This window comes from Toxorhynchites rutilus, chromosome 2 (assembly GCF_029784135.1).
Source record: "Toxorhynchites rutilus septentrionalis strain SRP chromosome 2, ASM2978413v1, whole genome shotgun sequence".
Taxonomy (NCBI): domain Eukaryota; kingdom Metazoa; phylum Arthropoda; class Insecta; order Diptera; family Culicidae; genus Toxorhynchites; species Toxorhynchites rutilus.
Window position 1 is genome coordinate 34,131,256 of NC_073745.1, and position 21,171 is coordinate 34,152,426.

The 21,171-nt window shown below is 33.9% G+C and overlaps 1 protein-coding gene across 2 annotated transcripts in view; it reads right to left on the minus strand.

Moving 5' to 3' along the window:
- LOC129770761 (protein O-mannosyl-transferase Tmtc3-like) overlaps window positions 1–21,171 on the minus strand; it is a 640,228-nt gene that overhangs the window by 228,919 nt on the left and 390,138 nt on the right. For both annotated transcript variants that reach the window (XM_055773813.1, XM_055773812.1), the window contains exon 6: window positions 13,170–13,285. In XM_055773813.1, coding sequence (XP_055629788.1) covers window positions 13,170–13,285 — 116 coding nt within the window. The remainder of the gene's footprint in view (window positions 1–13,169; window positions 13,286–21,171) is intronic.

The following is a 21,171-nucleotide window of genomic DNA, read 5'->3' on the forward strand; positions in this document are numbered from 1 at the left end:
GATTTTTGAAGATTTTGCTTGAATTTTCACCAAGAATTCATTATATCGATATTGCAGCCAAATTAAGAAAGATAGAAGTTGGGTGTCAAAGAACAAATTGTAGAGCGGCTAGAGAGCTTCAATTTGATTGATAGAAACAATCCAGTTAAATAACAAAAAATCAGGATGACATTAATAATAGTACATTAACAATCACTAACTTTTAAGTTTTTCACTTCCAAAATGTTTTTAAAATCCGTTAATTTAGATGTTCCACTACTATATCCTGTATCAAATTTTCTCATCTTTCAAATGAAAGCAACAGAATCGTCTTCCGTAGCGTACTTTATAATGTAGAGCCAGTTCGAAGCAACAGAGTCCGAAACAAACAAAAAAGTTCTATAACTCTGTCATTGTTGAAATTCGAACATATGCGTAGAAGTTTTTTTTTCCATCAAATATGATCGTTTATCACCCTCTGAGAGAATCTAGATAATTTTTTTTTTCATGTGAGAATGGTATTTTCTGACTTTAAGGGGATGAATCAAAAATCAAATTCCTCTTTTATATTAAAAAAAAAGAAAAATACATGCAAAAAAAAAACGAATAAAAAAATATTTTTTTTATTCGATTATATACAGGATTCGATTATATATAGTGAAAAGAAATCAGAAACTGTATATAATCGAGTCCGCGCTGTATTAAGATTTCTCGTTTGTTTATTTCAGTTTTTTTCAGATATCTAAAACAGTTTTGACATTTTGTACATTTTTTTTTGTAAATTTGTTTTTTTTGTCGATTTTTATTATTCACGTGTCTTCGTAATTTTTTCGGGTTTTCGTGATTTTTTTTTCGATTCATTCGATTTTATAAAATCGTGTTTCGAAGTGTCTAGGAGTTTTTAATATTTTTTCCCATTCTCCAAGTTGTTTCAATTTTTTTTCTTCAATATACAAGATGTTAATATTTCTTCGAAACTTTATTCAGATTTTCAATGATTTTTCCAGATATTTTTGAGACATTTTTTTCAGGTTCAGTTGAAAGGTTGATATTTTTAATGATTTTCAGATTTTTTTTTTAATTTTTGTCTATTTTTTCTGTGATTTTTTTCTCAGATTTTTCCAGAATATCTAATTTTTTCAGATTTTTACAGATTTTCTCAAATTTTCTCAATTTTTTGATATTTCGACATTTTTTCAAGATAATTTTTTTTTCTATTTTTTCAATTTCAATAATTTCCACAAAATTTCAAGATGCTCATAATTCTTCGATTTTCCAGTTTCTCATATATTTTCTCAGGTTTATTCAATTTTGTTTGTTCCTATGTTTGTATGTTTTTTCAGTATTTTGTAAACTTTTTCAGGGTTGGAAAATAAAAAAAAATCATTAAAAATCAACCAAAATATTTGTTTTAAATTTTCAAATGATTTTTTAGAATTAATTTTTTCAGATTTTTCTAGATTTTTTATCAAGTTTTTACATTTTTTAAAGCTTGTTCTTAAGGCGGAACTCCATCTATTCAACATGCTACATGCTATAAGTCAATGGTTCTTGCTTTTTGGAGTGTCTCATTTTGCGACATAGTTGGTCTTTTCGAGCAATGTTGGCCTTATCCAATGGCCTGCGGATCGGTGCGGCATGTGTAGCACGACAATATTGGAGCAACTACGTCATTTATTGACGATTAACATAACTCGCCACAATAATAGCATAACATAATGTTTGATCATAAAAACAATAATATCAGAACAGATATGTTGGAGCAGTGAGCGTTCGCTTACTGCTGTGTAGTGGCTGAGGTGGAAACAATATAGAAAAATGGCTCAAGTTTCATATCCATTGTTGTTTACTATTGACTTGTAGCATGTAGCAAGTCGAATAGATGGAATGTCGCCTTTAGATCTCTCTCAGAATTTCTGATTAATCCAAATATTTCAGTTTTTTCAGATTTTCTTCAGTTTTGCAGTTTTTTTTTTCAGTTGGTTTCAGATTTTCCAAATCCTGTCAACATTTTTTTTTTGAGAAATTTTGTGTTTTGGTAGGGTTTTTAATTTCCAATTCATGTTTATTCTTAATTTTTTTTTTCAAATCGTTAGATTTTATTAAATTTTTGTTTAATTTTTTTTTCATTCTTCAAATTCTTTGTTTCTCCCAATGTTTTTCTTCAAAAGACAATATACTCATATTTCTTAGATTTGTTTTCTGTTTCTCTAAGATTTTTTCAGGGTTTTCATGACTTTTTTTCGGGTTTTTAGACTGTTAACAATTTTTTTTGTGTTTTCTGATTTTCTCAAATTGACGTTTTCAAGATTTCCCTCAGAGTTTCTTTTTCAATTTTTTTTTCAGAATTAATGATAATTTTTTATTTTATTTTATATTTTTCCATTTTTTTCTGCTTTTTTAATTTTTTTTTTGACTCGATTATAATTTTTCAGATTTAATCACTTTTTTTTGCTGATTTCGGATTTTTTCAGATTTTTTCGGATTTTGTGTTTTTTTTTCGATTTTATCAATTCTTGTTATGATACTTTATGAATTTTTTTTAATATTATTTTTTTTCCTTTCTTTCGGATTTTTTTTCAATTTTATAATTTTTCCGATATCTTTTTTTGATATTCTATGTTATTTTTTTTATTTATACAGCCATTCCATGCCAAACTGATATAGTGGTTCTCAAATTTCCATGAAAAGTGTTATGCTACGTTACTTATCGGAAAATATTGAACCTGTATTTTTAAGTTTTTCATTACGGTGACCATTTCCATTTAAGGGTGATACGAAAAAGAAATTTTGAAAAAAAAACCACAGTTGCAAAACTGTAGGATATTGTTTTCGTAATTATGGATTGTATTTGTTGTTTATAGCGTATTTTAAAATATTTTTTTCTTTTCAAATTTTTTCAGATTTTCTCAAATTTTTTTTTCGGGTTTATTTTTTCAAAATTGAAAATTTTTCCAGATACTTCGGTTTTTTAAATATATATTTTCACTATTTTGTTCTGACTTGATCATACTTTTTCAGTTCATATCGGTTTTTACAGTTTTTTCCCATTTTTTCGGAAATTGACAGACTTTTTTTTTTGGAATCATGTTTTTTGTCGATTGTATTTTTTTTCGATTTTTCTATTCTTTTGATCCACATCTCCCGCTCGAACAAGAAATTATCCACAATATGAAATAGAAACAATAGTCAGTTATAGTACAGAACTCATTGAAACGGACGCATTATTAAACTCTCTCGTCATCGGTCAATAAACGAATTTTTGGATATTAAGTCCTAAAGGTCGTTCCGCGTGTTTTCTTCTTCGTTAACCGGAAAACCGGAAATTGTGGACATCGGGTTGACGAACACAATTTATTGGTTTTTTCATCATATTTTTTTTAACTTTTCCAGATTAATTTGTGTTCTTTTAATTATTTAATTTTTTTTTCAGATTTTCTCAATTTTTCTATATTTTTGAAGTTAATTCTTATCGATCGTGAGTTCAAAACTCAGGGCCCTCATTGACCATCGTTGTGTTGGTACAGAATAACTACGTCCACGTAGCAATCATCAGCGATGGAGATCGACTCAGTGTCGAAGTTCTGGCCTCTCTCTATCCATATGCAAGCTCTACTTGCAACAAGATTAACATCGGGCTGTTGTGCTATGAATAACACAATAATGATCATATCAACTGTCTCCGCTGTCCGGCGGTCTAACTGGATAATGGAAGAACAGAACGAATACTCTTACGCCTAAATGGCTACTGCGCAATGTGCTATTTATAGATATGATAAACATGTGACATGTACACGATAAAAATTCAGCTCTGTTACACTAAAATGCTAATGAACCTAAAATAAACAAATGGGATCAGAAAAAAGTGAATCTTCAGATTTTTTCCAAAATTTCAGATTTTCCATAAAATTAATTTTTTAAATTATTTTTTTTCAGTTTTTTCAGATTTTTTGAGATTTTTTGAGATTTTATCAAAATCTTTTTCTCTTTTTTTTAAATTTTTTCTATTGATGATTTAACGACTTTTTCGATTAAGATTTTTTTTCGTATTTATTTACATTCCTTTCACCTCAGATTTCAAATTTCAGATTTCAGATTTCAGATTTCAGATTTCAGAATTCAGATTTCAGATTTCAGATTTCAGATTTCAGATTTCAGATTTCAGATTTCAGATTTCAGATTTCAGATTTCAGATTTCAGATTTCAGATTTCAGAATTCAGATTTCAGAATTCAGATTTCAGATTTCAGATTTCAGATTTCAGATTTCAGATTTCAGATTTCAGATTTCAGATTTCAGATTTCAGATTTCAGATTTCAGATTTCAGATTTCAGATTTCAGATTTCAGATTTCAGAATTCAGATCTCAGAATTCAGATGTCAGAGTTTAGAGTTCAGGATGCAGGTAGAAATTTAATTTTAATAAATGTAACGTTGGTCATACTGGTGAAGACGACATTTGATGAATCGAAAAATTAAAATAAAAGACTGAAAAACGACGATGGAAAGGAAATCATGGAACAATTGATCAAAGATCAATCCTAATAACCTAAGCTTTGCATTGTATGGGGCATTCCAGATACCTCAAACGTATATAAGTTGGCGAAAAACAGCTATGCATTGCTTCCAAAATCCGTCCCCTGAAAAACACGATACCATAAACTGCGGCCTAATTTTTCTTCACACCACAGAGGGATGCATTCAGTTGAATGAACTTGTGTCGGCTGCAATCGAGCCAACGGAATGTTCCAATGTTTTCAGGCGCCATCGTGTTTTCTGTCCGTCAGCTGTTGTTGTTTTGCCGCCCACCCGTCGATTCAAACACACCAATCGGCAGGAGCCCTCAGATCATCACACAAAGCAGCAACCGCTCGGTTGTTCGGTTGTTTTGTATCAAAGCGTCGTTGGTGCAATCATGTGGATATTTTCCGGTGTACTATTTTGTGTTTGAGTGCCATCATTCCGTCGTCCTGTCCAGGCGGAAGCAGCATCATGTTTCGAACGGAATTAACGACACGAGTGCGGAAAAATGGAACGGAGCGTTGATTGGGGAAATTGATAACGCCGCGCGGCGCGGATGGTAAAAAGTATGGATTTTTGAAGGAAACATTTTACTTTTCATTCAGTTACACACAAAATTTGCATAAATAGATTCGCTTGATTAACTCACAATGGACTACGACAGGAGTTTTCGATTGGCAAAAAAAAACTCTTTTATCTCTCCCTCGCTATCACATTTGGCGACATTGCCTAACATTCCCTAGCGCCGGAAAGTGGGTCGCGAAAACACAAAACACAGTCCGTATTTTCCCCCTCCTCGCTGTACGACGAGAGCACCGGAATGGTTTGTTCCGTCGTGCCAAACAATGCCGCGATTTCTCACATACCTCTGGCGACGGCTGTTTTTCGCCTATCAAAATCCTGACTACCACCTCTACGGGTGGCAGCACCCGTCGAAATTGAGGACGCATTTGGGGCGGATATCGTTCATCGTTTGTTCGTTTAGAAACATTTCCGCATCCGTCGTCATCGAGGTTGTCGTTGAGCTCCAGTTTGGAGGATGAGTTTAAAGCTACCCAAAATGCGATTTATTATTCATTCAAGCAAACAGTCTCTTTTTTGCATTGAATCATCACTCCAATTAATCCGTCAGTGGCTAGTTTGAGGACAGCCAATGGAAAGTTTGTCAAATTATGTTCACCTATTTGCAACTGGGACCAATCCGTCAAGGGACAGCCGGTGCTGATTATCGCGTCATGAAATCAGACCGTCATCCAATTCTAGAGGGAGAAAAAAAAGGGAAAGCCTGAACGATTGAGCACCGTCCGAAACCATCACCATCATCCCGTGGCGGGCCCACAAAGCCGGATAGAGTCATATTATGCAACTGCATGAGCGGCTCGGAACGCGACGAGATGGGATGAAATTTATTATATTTTCCAGTGCTTCGTAACCACGGTCGCAACGGTGACCACGTTCGGTCAACACTAAAGGACCGGGACTGCGCTGCATTGTGATGGACGGAAAGTGAGCCGAAATTGTGAAAGTTTGAACAATGTCATAGTTTCCATCTCGCTGATTTTCAAATACCTAAATGGGGAGGGAGGCTGATGGGAACTTCATCGAGTTATATCCTTGAGTCTTCCCGGGACGGTTATGAAATGGAAGATATGGGTTCAGAACTTGATCTGAAAGTGGGGAATCACTCGATGAGGGATTGTAACGCAGTAAAAATGCATCTACCTATTGTTGGATTTCTGACAATAGTTGAAATGTTTCTTATAATTGGTCGGGGTTCTGTCAGAACGAACCAAGCGTCATTTTTTTCAAAATTGAGTTACTTACACCACTAGATCCAGAATTTGATAACCCGTCGGCTGTGAAATCACCGTGTCACTTGGACAATTGACAACGGCTCCAAAACAAAAATTCTGTGTAGCAGACTGTGAAAAAATGAAATTGCATTCAATCAGAGCGAACCATAGACCAACAACATGTCATCGGAGGATAGTGATCGTTTCTTCGAAAAAGACAGTTTTTCCTATTTATCCGAATCTTCATCAGATTTTTGTGTTTCGGACAGCTCTTGGGAACCGTTGTCGTCGGGATCTGACAAGTAAGACAGTCATAGGGATGCCCTGAGGTGTAAAACCGTGTTAAGAGGGCATTTCCCAATATTACGTTCAGCCATAACGAACCAAGTATAATCCTTTTTTAAATTAATTAATTTTCATTTATTAAGAAATTAACTTTAAAATTAAATTTAAAAAACAGGAAACGTGAGTCAATATATATATATATATATATACTATTATTCAAATTTCTCAGGAGCCGTTACAAAAACTAATGTGTTGTGCAATAATATTATGTTAATAGTTAGCATGTACTTGGTTCGCTCTGGCTGCAAAGATAATGAAGTTTTACGTGTCTTGCAGCTACATAATTTTGTTTTTCAATTTTCTTAAAGATTCTGAATACGAAATAAATGAAGATGTGGGCTCACAGCATGTATGGGAGGATGTTGTTGAGAAAGACTTGGTTATGGAGACCGGAAATTTAATACTTTGACGGTCATGGTGTTTCGGCCGAAAAGTTCGTAAAAACCTGGAAGGTCCAATGGTTGTTTCCCATACTAGATGGTGCCAGGAACTCACCGAGCATAAAATTTCATCTGCCATCTGCCATATAAGGTTAAAAATTACCCGTGTGTAGTACTGCATTATAAAACAATTTTTTTTTCGAAATTACATTTTTATAGCATTATTGCACACTCGTAAAATGTCTTCTATTAAAACAATCCAGACATAATAACTTTTCGGAGCATTTCGGGAAGTGATAAATTTTAATTGGTAGAATAATACAAGCAGTGATGCCAAACTATGAGGACGAAGTGTGCTACTATGTATTGAGGCCAGTAGAAAACGAAAAACACATTAATTTTAATATAAAACGTGTCCTGTAGCGCACACGTTTGAAACTTTGAAAGATTTCGCGTGTGCAGTACGGCAGTTATGGCCGTTAAAGTGTTAAGAGGCAATAGTACTCTAGGTGACATTTTAAAACTTGGCTCACTTTGACAGAACATTTTTTCAAATTGTTTTCGATCATAACATTTTAGAATAAAAAAGTAATGAAACAATTACGTCCTGATCAGCGACAAAGAATTATAAGTTTTTCTCTACAATTTTAATAGTATTATTGTAGCAACGATTGAAACTAAAAATACATCCAACCACACTGAACTGAAAACCATATTTTTCAACTTTCATTCTACCAAAGTGGACTGAGTGCATGCATACCAAAACTAAAAGTAATTTTTTTCAATATTTATGTGTTATTTTATAGATAATCCTAGTGTCAGTGCTTTGGAGACATCCTGTTTGTAACACGTGAGCGATAAAATAATAGATTCGATCAGCCACGATCAATTAGTGGGAGCGCAATCTTCAAATTGAAATAACTCAAAATAATGTTTTTGGCGCTTGGTTTTGGCAGAACCCCGACCAATTGTTTTTAGACCCGATTTTTTAAAATGATTTGCAGCCAAAAAAGTGTACGGCGAAACTTGTGTACGGCGAAATATGTGAACATATTAGAACATATAGTAGAGTACACTACTCATCCAGTTATTATTTTCGATCTGAACATTTTTCATTATCTTAAACCGATTAAAATATATTTCACAAATTGATTGCTTTTTATTCGTGATTTTATTATTTTATAAACTTATTGTATTTTGGTCCACAATTGTTTCATATTGATCCACTTCAAAACAATTCAAACATCAAAAGATAATTTTCGAAATTTTTCTCAGAAAACAAAATAATAAGATCTGTTATAATGTATATTTTTCTACACAAACTCATACCATAAACATTAACCACATCATTCCATTAATTGAAGCATTGTAGTCGAATATTATCTGCTCTTTTAGAAAAATGTAATTCTTGGATAAAAGGACTAAAAAAAAAAATCAGACGACCAAATGTTGAGAATTTCCAGTTTATTTTTTTTTTAAATCACTGTGTCACAGAAATGGGAACGTTTTGTAAATTGTGTCGTTCACTTTTTTAACTGCAAATTATGCGTACTTTCATAAAATCTGGTCTAAAAACATTTATAAGAAACATTTAAATAATTTTTAAAAATCTTACTTTTTTTTAAATATAACTTTTTGTCTATTATTCCTTCATTTTGGGGCACTGTGCAGTTTTCCGCTGTAATATTTCACATATATATATATATATATATATATATATATATATATATATATATATATATATATATATATATATATATATATATATATATATATATATATATATATATATGTATATGTATAAAAAAAATCATTTTTGGTGAAAATTGAGTTTTTAATTTAGCATGTACGATTCTTCTTCTTCTTTTTGGCTTTGAGAGGGTTTAAATTTTTCAGTTCATTTGCCTCTATTGCATGTGCATGTTTTCTCCATATAACCCCAATAATAACCTAAAATATTGCGGAAGACACCCAATCAATCGGACCAACCATTTCTAGGTTATATGTTTTTTGAAAATTTTCAAACAATTCTTGTTTAGGCCCTTTTGTTCTTTTATCCTGTCCAAATTGTCCTTTATGGTCATAACGAATGCGTCTGTTCGAGCCAAATAAAAAAAAATAAAAAAAAACGACCTTTCCAATTCAAATGGAATCGCTTAGTATATGTTACCCATTCCAAAATTCCCATCACAATATTTATTTCTATGTTTGGGACATCCTGCTTTTTAAAAAGTTTTGTTTAGCTTAACCCGGTGGTACGTAACCTTTTTTTTTCGAGGAGCCACAAACACGTGTTAGCCCTGGTGTTATGGGCCGCAAAAAAAATAATTAAGAAAAAAGTGTGATGTCAAAGACACGACCACATTGTTAACCGTTAGATTACGAGTTTCGCTAAGCAATAAAACGCCAATTTGAGCAGATTTTTAAATTTTTAATATTTACTGTTGATTGCTCGCCGTTTAGAGCGCCACAGAAAACACTGAACTCAATGAATATCCAGGTAATTTTTCAGTATCTGTTAGCAAAACGACAGCAACCGCTGCGGAATAAATTTTTATCTTCAGTTCTCCACCGAAGAACGCAGCTCTAACTGTTGAAAAATAATTTCTTCACAGACGTCATCCGAAATGCGCTGCACTGTGACACCACTTTTACCCCGTGAACAATGCTCGAATTCACGAAAATTAATTGATGGATAGAAGAAAGTCGCCAATATGTAATTCTTCAGTCATTCTGCTGGTGACAAGATGGCAGCGACAGCGACGTTTTTAAAGGCCGAAATAAACTAAACATTTTTCCAAATTGGCCATTTTTAAAGATAGAAAAGATCACTTAGTAAGTCGTTTTGATTACTTCGGGTATCGTTTTAGGATGCATAGTAATTTTTAATATAAATTTTCTGTCGAAAGATTTGGTCGTCCTACCAATGGGTTTGCATGGTTTTGTAGTTGCAGTTGAAGAGGAGTGATTCATGATTCATTCTTGTTCTCGTGAAAACAATACACGACGCACGTAGCACACTCAGTATGCATCGCGAAGATTCTTCTCGTGCTAGACACAGTGCAGCCCGAGGTAATTACATATTCATTATCTATTATCTATCTATTTGTTAACATATAAAATCAACAATTCGTAAGTGTGATTCAATCATTCACAGCCAATCTTCACATAATAATATTAAAACCTATGCGGTACTTTCTTCCTTCTGCTTGTCAGTGTAAGCTCTGCACTATGCTTACGTTGAGCATATTCTGGAACGAAAAATTTCGCTAATCAGTTCAACACGATAGTAAAATAGGAACTGGCCAGGGCGAGCCCTGCTCTCACGGCCATCCAACGACCAGGGTTGCCATTATAAAATCTGTGTTTTGGTCTCAATTCTGAAAAATCTATATAAATACAGATTATTCTGTAGATATGGTAACCCTGCCACCGACATGCATCAACCAGTGACCAATCTTGACTTATATGGTAATAGCGTTGTCCCACATTAGCAGAAATTCGACTCACTTCCTGATGACCGATTGATATGAAATTTGGAACACACCTTTACCTCTGCTGTCATTAGAAAAACTGCGTATTCCATGATCTTGAAAATCCAGGATGACGGCGAACTAATTTTTTTCTCTCAATCTCATTAAAATGGGTATCAAATGAATGGACCTGACTAGTAGAATACATTTATTCATAAACAATGCAAATCCAAACTGGCCGCCGCCAAAACATTACGGTTTTTATATTTTTCTCAAAACCTCATCAATATGGGTATGAAATGAAGTAGAACACAGTAGATCTTGAAAAATTCAAATCCAAGATGGTCTCTGTCGGTCTCTGTCACGGTCGCCATAAAACGTGTTCCGCTGTCGCGGAGGGCGCGACAGTTGATGCATAAACGTAAGGAAACCCGAATGCGTGTTAGCTCGCGTGTATTCAGTCTGGTCTCTTTTTACAACTGTCTGCTTGAGGGGGTAGTACACTATGAAAACTTGAAAAAATAAAAAAATCTGGCCTAAAATGTTCTCTGGGATGTCCACTCTAGTTTTTGTCCCAGATTCGTCCGATGCTTCGTCCCAAAGTTACAAGTTAATTAGTGGACCTAAGTCTTTACGTAAGGAGCGCGGATCGAAAATTTAAAACGGGTTTTTCAAGAAACTAAGTTTTTCAAACTGGTGGGAGTTCTACCTCCGGAACGGTTCATCCGATTTTGATGAAATGGCTTTTCCCAGATTCTCCACTAAATTTCCTGTCATCGTACAAAGGATTTTTTTGATATCTTGAAAAATAAAATTTTGGTGAATGTTTTTGTCTCGATTTTTGAGGCAAAAACGCATTTTTTTACAATAAATGTCGCCATTTTGTCAAAAATCACTATTTTGAAAAAATCTCACGCACGATGAAGGGAATATATCCAAGATTACGTAAAAAAATAATTTGTTTTAATTGGTCCACTAGAAAAACTTGTAGAACTCCCGCCATTTTACAAGGTTTTGGCTGCAAGGGTTCAACGAACCGGTTGTGGCTATTCAGGGGACAGTCCAATTGACACCAATTTTCAAAATGCCCTCTATTCCAGAATCTACAAAAGATAGAAAGTTAACGTCTTCGTCGAGAGTTCATATTTCAACAAGATCTTAAACTTTATCGAATACACTATATTGCTATCCTTACTTTGAACATAATTAGGATTAGTAGTAATTTTTTCAAAGAAAACATGAAAAAGATGTTCTTAGGTAAACTTTTTCCCTGTAAAAGTGCCCATCTTCCATCTTTCGATGTATGTTGGAAAAATAAAATATAAAATATAAATAATTTCCTACATTTCATTCTTTGATCCTAATTTTATATATAATATAGTTTTTGAGTTTTTTTTTGTAAAAAATCAAGAAAAATTCTTTGGCCCTTTCGAGAACATAGTCTAATTCTTTTTTGAATATTTCAAGTATGCAAAGATGTTCAAAAGATCCATGTGTATACAGCAACAACGTTTCGCTGCTATCTGAGATGATGCTGCCAACTCCTAGGACGAGTTGGCATGGAATTCGTCAAAAGTTATAAAATAATTAGGCAAATAGCAATTGGTTATCACACCCCTTCTTTCATTATTCTAGGACACTGAGGAGGCTAAAAAATGGTGGAATACATCGAAACTTTGTCCATCCTCGCTTCTACGAAAACGTTCTGAAAATATGTACTGTGTATTTCGGTGACTTTAGTGCCATGAGAGCGAACTTTCTCGAAAGCAGGACATGTTTGAGGTGCAAGACTAAATATACTTTCATACGATAGCATCGAAAAGATTATGTTTATAAAGCAAAACATGCAATGAGATGACAGATGACAGAAATCACACAATTTATTAGAGAAAATCTAGAATGAAGTAATATTTTGCTACACTATGCACTATTTAATGTTTTAAACTTTATTTTTTACGTCTTCCATTCTTCACATATCTGCATAAATTGCTGCTTGATGATCCGGCTCGTTTCATTTTACACATGGCTCTGAGCTGCTCACTGAAATTAACCGTTTTGTCCATCTCTTGTCATGAACGGGCGTTTAATTTGACTCCAGAAAACGTCTCAAAACATACTGTCCTTCCCACCACCACCCGAAAAGGGGCGCCTCGTGCGTCATCAGCGGGGACAGCAGCGAGAGAAAAAAAAATCACTCGAAATTAAATTTAATCCACAAGTTACAAGAAACAACAAAAAACGCGAATGCTGACCACAGCGTGGGGCAGCAGACTTATGCCAACAAAAACACAGCAGCAGAAGAGCTTAGGCTGTGATTAAAATTCCTCCAGGGGGCAGGGCACACTCCGAGGGGGTAGAGGGGTGGAGGTTTCGCTTGCGCGAAAATGAAAATGTTGTTTGTTTCCCCTCTTGCCTATTTCGGTAGCCGCCACGTGGCCCCAAAACCACCGCAGACGGTTGGAAAATGGACGGAGGGCGCGGCGCGGTTCCCGGAGCACCCGGTTTGCGGTAAATCTCACGCGTCCACCCGGAGGCGTAGCCCCGGAGGCAAAAGTTAGCCAGAATGGTTGGAATTGTTTGGGTTCGTAACGCGCCAGAGTAAAGAACTTTTGAAGTTTGTTACACTCATTCGGAATTGTTTCCTTCGTGCCATTTGTTTGCGTTACAGCTAGACTCTTACCTTTTGAGCTACGAAGATCTCGTAGATTGCACAGACCCCGGTGATGGTGATTCCCTGCTCCTTGCAAAGCATCGCAGTGGCCACAAAAATGATCGCCATCGAGAGATAGCGCCAGCCTGAAATGAAATAACGGAAAATACACGCATGTCAATCAAGGGTAATTTCTTTTTCCAAACATATATTTTTCAATATGCTGAAATGAATCAACTTCGGTGACATATGATTCCCCCATCACCAGAACAGGAACCATAAATCTAAAATTACTCCACGTGCGACCGTTTTCGTAAAACATTTACGGGCTCATTTCGCTTTCCCGCAAGCAACTACTCTAACTCGCAAGTCATACACAAACCGTAAATATGAAATAAAATCCTGACAGCTTCAAAACAGCTGAAACTTCGGGGAATTCGGTGGAAATTTTCGGGCGGCGATGGGTGGAAAATAGCCTATTAAACGATGACTGAGGCGACACCAACAAAATAAATGTACAAATGAGAATGGAAAACGGGAGCGGGACATTTTATTTAATTAAACCCTTATCGTGAGTAGGTGTACGTGTGCATGTATGCGTGGGTGTGTTTGTGTATGCGTATATTCGTCGTCCTGAGCCAGCTTTACAAAAACAAGAAGCATGGCACACATATTTGGGGGGGGGGGGATTGCCAACAAGACAGAGCCACTTATGCCAAATTACAGAGAAGCAATAAAAGAAGGAAGGGGGCGACTGGTAGAAAGGTACTACTTTCATCTCCAGCCGAAAACGACGAGCAAAATGGTTCTCCATTTGCACTTCATACGGTACACATAAAAACGTCACGTTCCGACAGTGTGTATATGAGAACACACGAGAAACACACAGGAGCAGAGCAAAGGGAGTCAAACAAGACAAACAGGTCCTTCCCTCCGCACCAAAATGGGATGTTTCTGAAAGTTCTTGTGTGGGTATAATGTTGTTGGCTCGGGTTGTTATTATTGCCGTTGCAGCTCGGAGCGGTTCTAGGAGTTGTGGGGTATGAAATACCCATATTTTCATTTCACTCTCCACTTACGGGGATTCGCCGCAGTTAAAGTCATCCTCCTTTGGGTGAATGCCAGGGTTAAGAGGTTTTAGGTCGCATAATTTGACTGTAACTGCGAACATATTTGTTTCTTCATTTGAAATATGGAATATTAGGTTGTTCGCAATGTGGTTTCGTTCTTTTTAGGGATAACTACTTAGACGATTTTTTTTGTAGATCTTCGATTCCGAAAACGATTCGGTAGTTTACTAAGTTCACTGAAAAACTACAAAAAAATCGTCTAAATTGCTATCCCTAAAAGGACCAAAACAACTTTGCGAACAACCTAATATTTCAAAGTTATCCGGTAAGTTGAGTAAAATTTACTTAGGTAATCAAACACGAACAACACACTTTTTAACACCGACTTCGTTGGCCTTCTCCGTTGTTATACATTTTTGATACATATGATGGCTGTTACCCATATTCTCAACTTTCAGTATCATATGACCAATTTTAATTACGACTGATTTTACACAAGGGCGTATGTAGAAAAATGTATTTTTTTTTTCCAAAAAAAATCCTAACTGTCTGATTAAAATATGACGTGTGGCGAAATCACCGGAAAATCATTGAAATATTTAGTAAAAATAATATTTTAAATACACTATTAAAAAATATTACTCAAAAATTTAATTCAATGTTAAAAACTCTCGTATTTTAAAAGACCCATCCTTCGATTTATTTAAATATATTTTTATTGGAAAACTCTTTCAATTCAACAAATTTTGACAAATAGTGGTGCAGGGTCAGAATCTCAAATATGAATTTTTAAAAATTTATAAAATTTCAATACATTGCGAAATCGTAAAATTTAATAAAAGTAATATGAAAAATGGAATCTACATGTGATCCTACATGAAAAACTATATGTAGGGCGAACTCGATCATATACGGTCTCCGATTTTTTTTTCACTGTATTTATAGAGGCAAAAAACAATTTTGTTATTTGTTTTTTACACATATACTAGCTAACCCGGCAAACGTCGTCCCGCCCATTTACTTGATTAATTCTCGAGTAATGCAGAAATTTGTGTTTTATTTGTATGGCAGCCACCCCTAAGAGAGGGGGGAGGGGTATCTAACCACCATAGAAACATTCATTGCACCCTAAAGTTTCCATATGCCTAATTTGGTTTCATTTGCTTGATTAATTCTCGAGTAATGCAGAAATTTGTGTTTCATTTGTATGGCAGCCCCCCCTTTGAGTGGGGGAAGGACTGTCTAACCATCATAGAAACATTTATTGCACCCTAAAACTTTCACATGCCAACTTTGGTTTTGTTTGCTTGGTTAATTTCCGAGTAATGCAGAAATTTGTGTTTCATTTGTATGGCAAAGTCGAAGTTAGGCAATAATACGATTCAAAGTGATTTAAAATAAGAAGAGAATGTTCTCTAGAATGAGAAGAAAAATCTACAGAAAACCTATTGAACGTAGTAGAAACATAGTTTCTGATTTGACATCTTTAAATAAAGACGTAGAACTACAACGTCTATGTATAAAGGGAAGTAGAAAATCGGATTCCATTTTGCTGTTTTTTTGTTATTTGAAAATAAAGTGGATGGAATACATAAGAAAATGTAAGGTAACGAAGAAACGATTTTTAATTGGATAAAACAAACAAAAATAATGTCTAGAGAGCAGAGAGCCGACGAAATAGTTTTTTGAAATAGTAGAGAACAAGAAAATGGGAATAGCCCACTTTAAGACAGATAGATATAAAAAAAAATGAAAAATAGTAAGTTAAGGAAACTAATAATCAGAGAAAATTCTGAGAAAGATATAGAATATAACCATTGGAAGTATAGAAAGAAAATTCAAAGTTAAAACTCAAATAAACAAGTTCATGAAAAGGGCTATAATGAATATTCATAAATAATGAGCAAATTAAGCAGTGAAGAGTGAAAAAGTTAAAAATGGGACATAAGTAATTCAAAAAAGATAATTCAACAGAAAAACAATTCTTTAAATAAAAGTGGGACAATAATGGACAAAATAAAACATGTGGTATAAGAAAACTAAAGGTAAAAACAGGTGAATCAGGATATTATTGCAAAACAAAAACATAATCAATAAAAAAAAAGTCACAGGGGGGTTGTGTTCGAGACACGACCGCATATTTGACGTAGGATTCCGTTAGGCTATCTGTTCATCTTGGATATGTTTGAAGAATTACATCGTGAAACTATTTAATAATGATTTGGTGACCCTGAAAAAGGCTTTTTTGTTTGGTTTTTGGGTATTATTTGTTCACTCCACCAGTGTTTACCGAATGCTGATGACAAAAAGATGGTAAACAGTCGTTGAATGGTGTGAATCAGATAAAATATACCGAAGTGAAACGAGATATGATGAACACCGCCCCCTGTGATCCTAGACGAGATACCTCCTGTGTTATGTATGGATGAAATAAAGAAAAAAAACTCACAAATATTATATAAAATAATTACCAATACCGAACAAAATTATCAATTTTTCTCATCAGTATAAACATTGTACTTTGATATTGAGAAAACATATTCGAAATGGAAAAGGTAATTTTCTTTTATAAATTATACTTTCTGAGTGTTTATTCCACCCAATACGTATTTTAATTGGCCTAAAAACACCTTATACTATATGTAGAGCATGTGGAAAGCATATGAGCATATCAAGTCATTTTTAAACACAACTTCTACCATATACAATTTTACAGTTACACTTGTGCTAAATTGATATGAAATTTCACGAAGCAACCAACATTAAAGTTCCAAATTTGAATTTTATTACCTAGAATTAATCGTATAACTCACCTTACTTGCAATATAAAAATGCCCCCGACATGCATATATTTGCAATGTCAATTTCCCCCAAGCAGCTTGGTTTTGATGTCTCTGTTAGGGAACACATTTCGGTAGGAACAAAAGTTTCCCCTACTTTCATGTAATTGCAATACCTATTTCTCCCAGGCAACTTGGTTTTGAAGTCTCTGTTTGGGAATACTTTTCGGTAGGAACAAAATTTCCCTCTACTTTCATATATTTGCAATATCGATTTTCCCTAGGCAGCTTGGTTTTGATGTCTCTGTTAGGGACCCGCCGCATGTGTCGTCAATTTCGACCAATCAAAAGTGGGTATTTCCGTTAGGATAGGGGTTGAGATTTTTCAATTTTTCGATATTTAGTTTCATGACATATATTATTTTTTTCAATATAAAAAATTGTTATGGAGTGCCGAAATTGATTGACGCTAAAATTTCATCAATCCATCATGAAATGACTGAGCAATAGGCGTTTGAAATTGGACAATTTTCAAGATGTGCTCGATTTTCGATTTTCAATTTGTACCCCAATATGTTCCCGAAAGACGTAATCCTACGTCAAAATAACAAAGAACAAAAAATGAATTAATGAGATAAATTTTCAAGAAAGATTAAAAACAAATGAAAGTATTTGCATACTTGTGTTGCATAATCGTAAAAAAATCAAAAATATGCTACTCTCGTCGACGAACGAATTCAGAAAAAATATCAATCATGTAGTTATTATTATTCAAATGAAAAGAGTAAGAAAAGTATAAATTGGAAATATTTAATAGACTACGCAAAAAATAATTCAGCTTACGAGAAATGTATAAAAAAAATGATACTATTCAACAGATTAAAACAAGATATATAAAAAAGAGTAGGAAATGATTATCAAGAGATGACGGCAAAAGAAAAACATGATTAAAAAAAAAGAGGAATAGTTCTTAATTTTCAATATTATTTTAATATACATTTTTCTGTTATTCAAAGGGATTGTCGGCTTCTTCTGCTTCTTTTTTCCTTCTATTCTCGTATGTATATAACTGAATAGACAAAAAATATAAGCTACAAATTCACCTAGATGGCTTCGCAAAAAAAATCTTATTTTCGAAAAGAGAAGCTGAATTAAGGTAGAGTTAAAACATTAACAAAATACTAGACGAGATTACAAGAAAATTAACCAGAATGAAATAAGCCACTTGAAGTTCGATTTCGCTTTTTTTCTACTGGTTAAAAGAAAGAAAAAAATGAAAACTAGAAGCGAGAAAACTGAACTAAATTGGATATAACACGAAAATCAATAACATAGGAAGTTGACTGAAAAATCTGTTAAAAAATAGGGAAAAGAGTGATGAAATTATAGCCAATATTTAGACAATATTAACCAGTAGAAAATAAGAGTGTATAGAATATAAGAAGAAAATCATGAATTGCATGAAAATAAAAAGACTTACGATGAGATCAAAATCTAAAAGAGATAAAGAATATATTAAATAGTACAATTTAAACTGAGAGAAGTAAGAAAGATATAAAGCAAATGATATGTAGCGGACACTTTCACCAATATAATCCAAATCGACCCTCTGGATTCTGAAAAAAACGTACCACCAGTTTGGGGAGCTCACTCAGCTGTCAACAGCATAGTAATCACTACAACAGTTCGACTGGAAAGTTCAAAAGGTTGACGTCTAGATGGCGTCTCTTGCAAAAATCTACTTGACTCTACAAAGCACCATCTTTCAATGGATACGTGTCAAAATTTGACAGCAATCGGTCGATTTGTTTGTGAGCTACAGCACTGAGAGTGAAGCAACTTTTGTTATTGTGAAAAAAATGGAAAAATCACAAATCAATGAAAACGATGGCAAAATTGCATGAATTGGGCTTCGAATTGCTTCCGCATCCACCGTATTCTCCAGATCTGGCCCCCAGCGACTATTTTCTGTTTGCAGACCTGAAAAGAATGCTCGCTGGCAAGAAATTGAGGACCGATGATGAAGTGATTACCGAAACTGATGCCTATTTTGGAAAAACCGAAAGAGTACTATAAAAATGGTATCGAAAAGTTGCAAGATCGCTATAATCGCTGTATCGCCCTCGAAGGCAATTATGTTGAATAATAAAATTGAATTTTGCAAAAAAAAAATAGTTTTACTGTGTTACCTTCTAAACCTTTCAGCCGAATTGTCATTGACATAAAAAAGAAAAGAAAATACATCTTCCAATATACCTTAACCTATCACCAAACTGAAAATGCGATTCCAATTCGTTATTTTTAATTATTTGAAAAAATGGTGTTTGGGATATTCAAGAAAAATAGAAAGGTAAAAAACCACTGAAGCCACTGAAATATTAATACCGAAATGCTTTCTATTTACACTTAATTTTTTACCTGTATATTTTAGATTTTGATAATAACAATTATATATTTTGTATATTAAATATTTGTAATATTTTATTATTTTTCATATTTCTAATATTTTTAAATCCTGTATGTTTTGGATTGTAACATACAGCAAAGAGATCAAGTTCAACATGAAAGTATTCAATAAGTAACGCAGCAAAAAAATCAACTAAAAAAGAGCAACGTAACTGAAAAATCGATATAAAAAACAAGAATTATGAAAAAGCAATGGTGAGAAAATAAGAATCGAGAAATGACGTCAAATGAAAAACATAATTAATTAAGAAAAGTAAGAGGAGTAAGAAAATGAAAATACACATAACAAAACAGAGGATACAAGTGAAGAAAATCGAAATTCTATCAGAAGGAATAGTAAATGCTATACCATCAAACAGATTTAGTATAAAAAAAAAGTCAAAAATAAGAAGCTGAAGTTGAAAATATGGTGAAAAGACAATAAGGTTAGTTAAACATCAGTCATTTCAAGCGTCAAAATCAACTGAGGATGTGATAAATATTTCACTCGCAACCCTGATCTCAAAAATAAATTAGGAAAAATGGATCACAGTACAAAAAAGAGAAAAACCAAGGCAAGTCAAAATTTAGAAGAGGGATAAAGAATAAAGCATTCAAAAAATTCTGGAAGAGGAAGAATATAAAAAAAATTAAATATGATAATGACTAAGAATGTTAATAATTATCAACAATTAAATAATACAAATAGAGGAAAAGTTACATTTTATTCGAAATGATGCAATAGACAATAATGTAATCCCAAGTCTAAAAAATATATTAATAAACAAATTACCAACATTATAACGAACACAAGGGGTGAACAAAACAACAAGAGATGATGGCGAAATAAAAACATAAACAATGCGAAAAGTAGAGAAGTTACATACAATTTGGAGCCAAATTTCAATTTCAATTTTTAACACTATGATGCAGCTAGAGTTGAAATCAAAAATTCATATTTTTGCCTGAGCGGCTTGCTTTACAGACATATAACATCGAAGAGGAAAAAGGTCGAATAAAGGGAATAAGAGAATGAGAAAATGAGTGAATAAGATAATGAAGTAATGGCTATTTGTTTGGAGAATTTAAGAACTATTTCGCTCCAAATTATACTAAGTTTCAATTTCAGCACACTGATTGTAAATTAATAATATATATGTTCCATTACACATCGTTCCATTAGAAATCGTATTTTTAGCGTAGCAACATCGGTCTTTTTCCTTTCTCAAAAAAAAAGGATCAACATTCTTTCGGTATTCGCTTCTCCGGAGAAAAGTGAACAGATCTATTCCTATAAAGCAGAGGATGCGGCATAACCACGAGAAGCTCTAAACGCTTCCGAATCGTGTATCTGTTGATTCCTTTCCCTTCCACCTACATTGCTATCTTTTAAACTCAAGACTTCGTCTAATGTGGCGTCAACATCAACTCTCGAGAAGAGATAACATTGTGGACTGTAATATGTAACATTACATTTTCGACAGCTTCCTTCTTCCGATGTGGACACAAAACGAAGAGGATTCTTTTTTGTCAGGATGAATAGCGTGGGATGAAGGAGGAAGTCCTGGTTTGCCAGGGCTCTTTTCAAAAAAATTCACATAGAGAATGTTTGTATTTGGTGACGGATTCAAAGCGGATTACGAGAAGGTAATCTTGCTCACGTGCTTCCTACGCAAAGCATAAACAGTTCGGAGTTGTAAGCTTACTTGCGCTATATTTAGCAGTTATCGAGCGGTG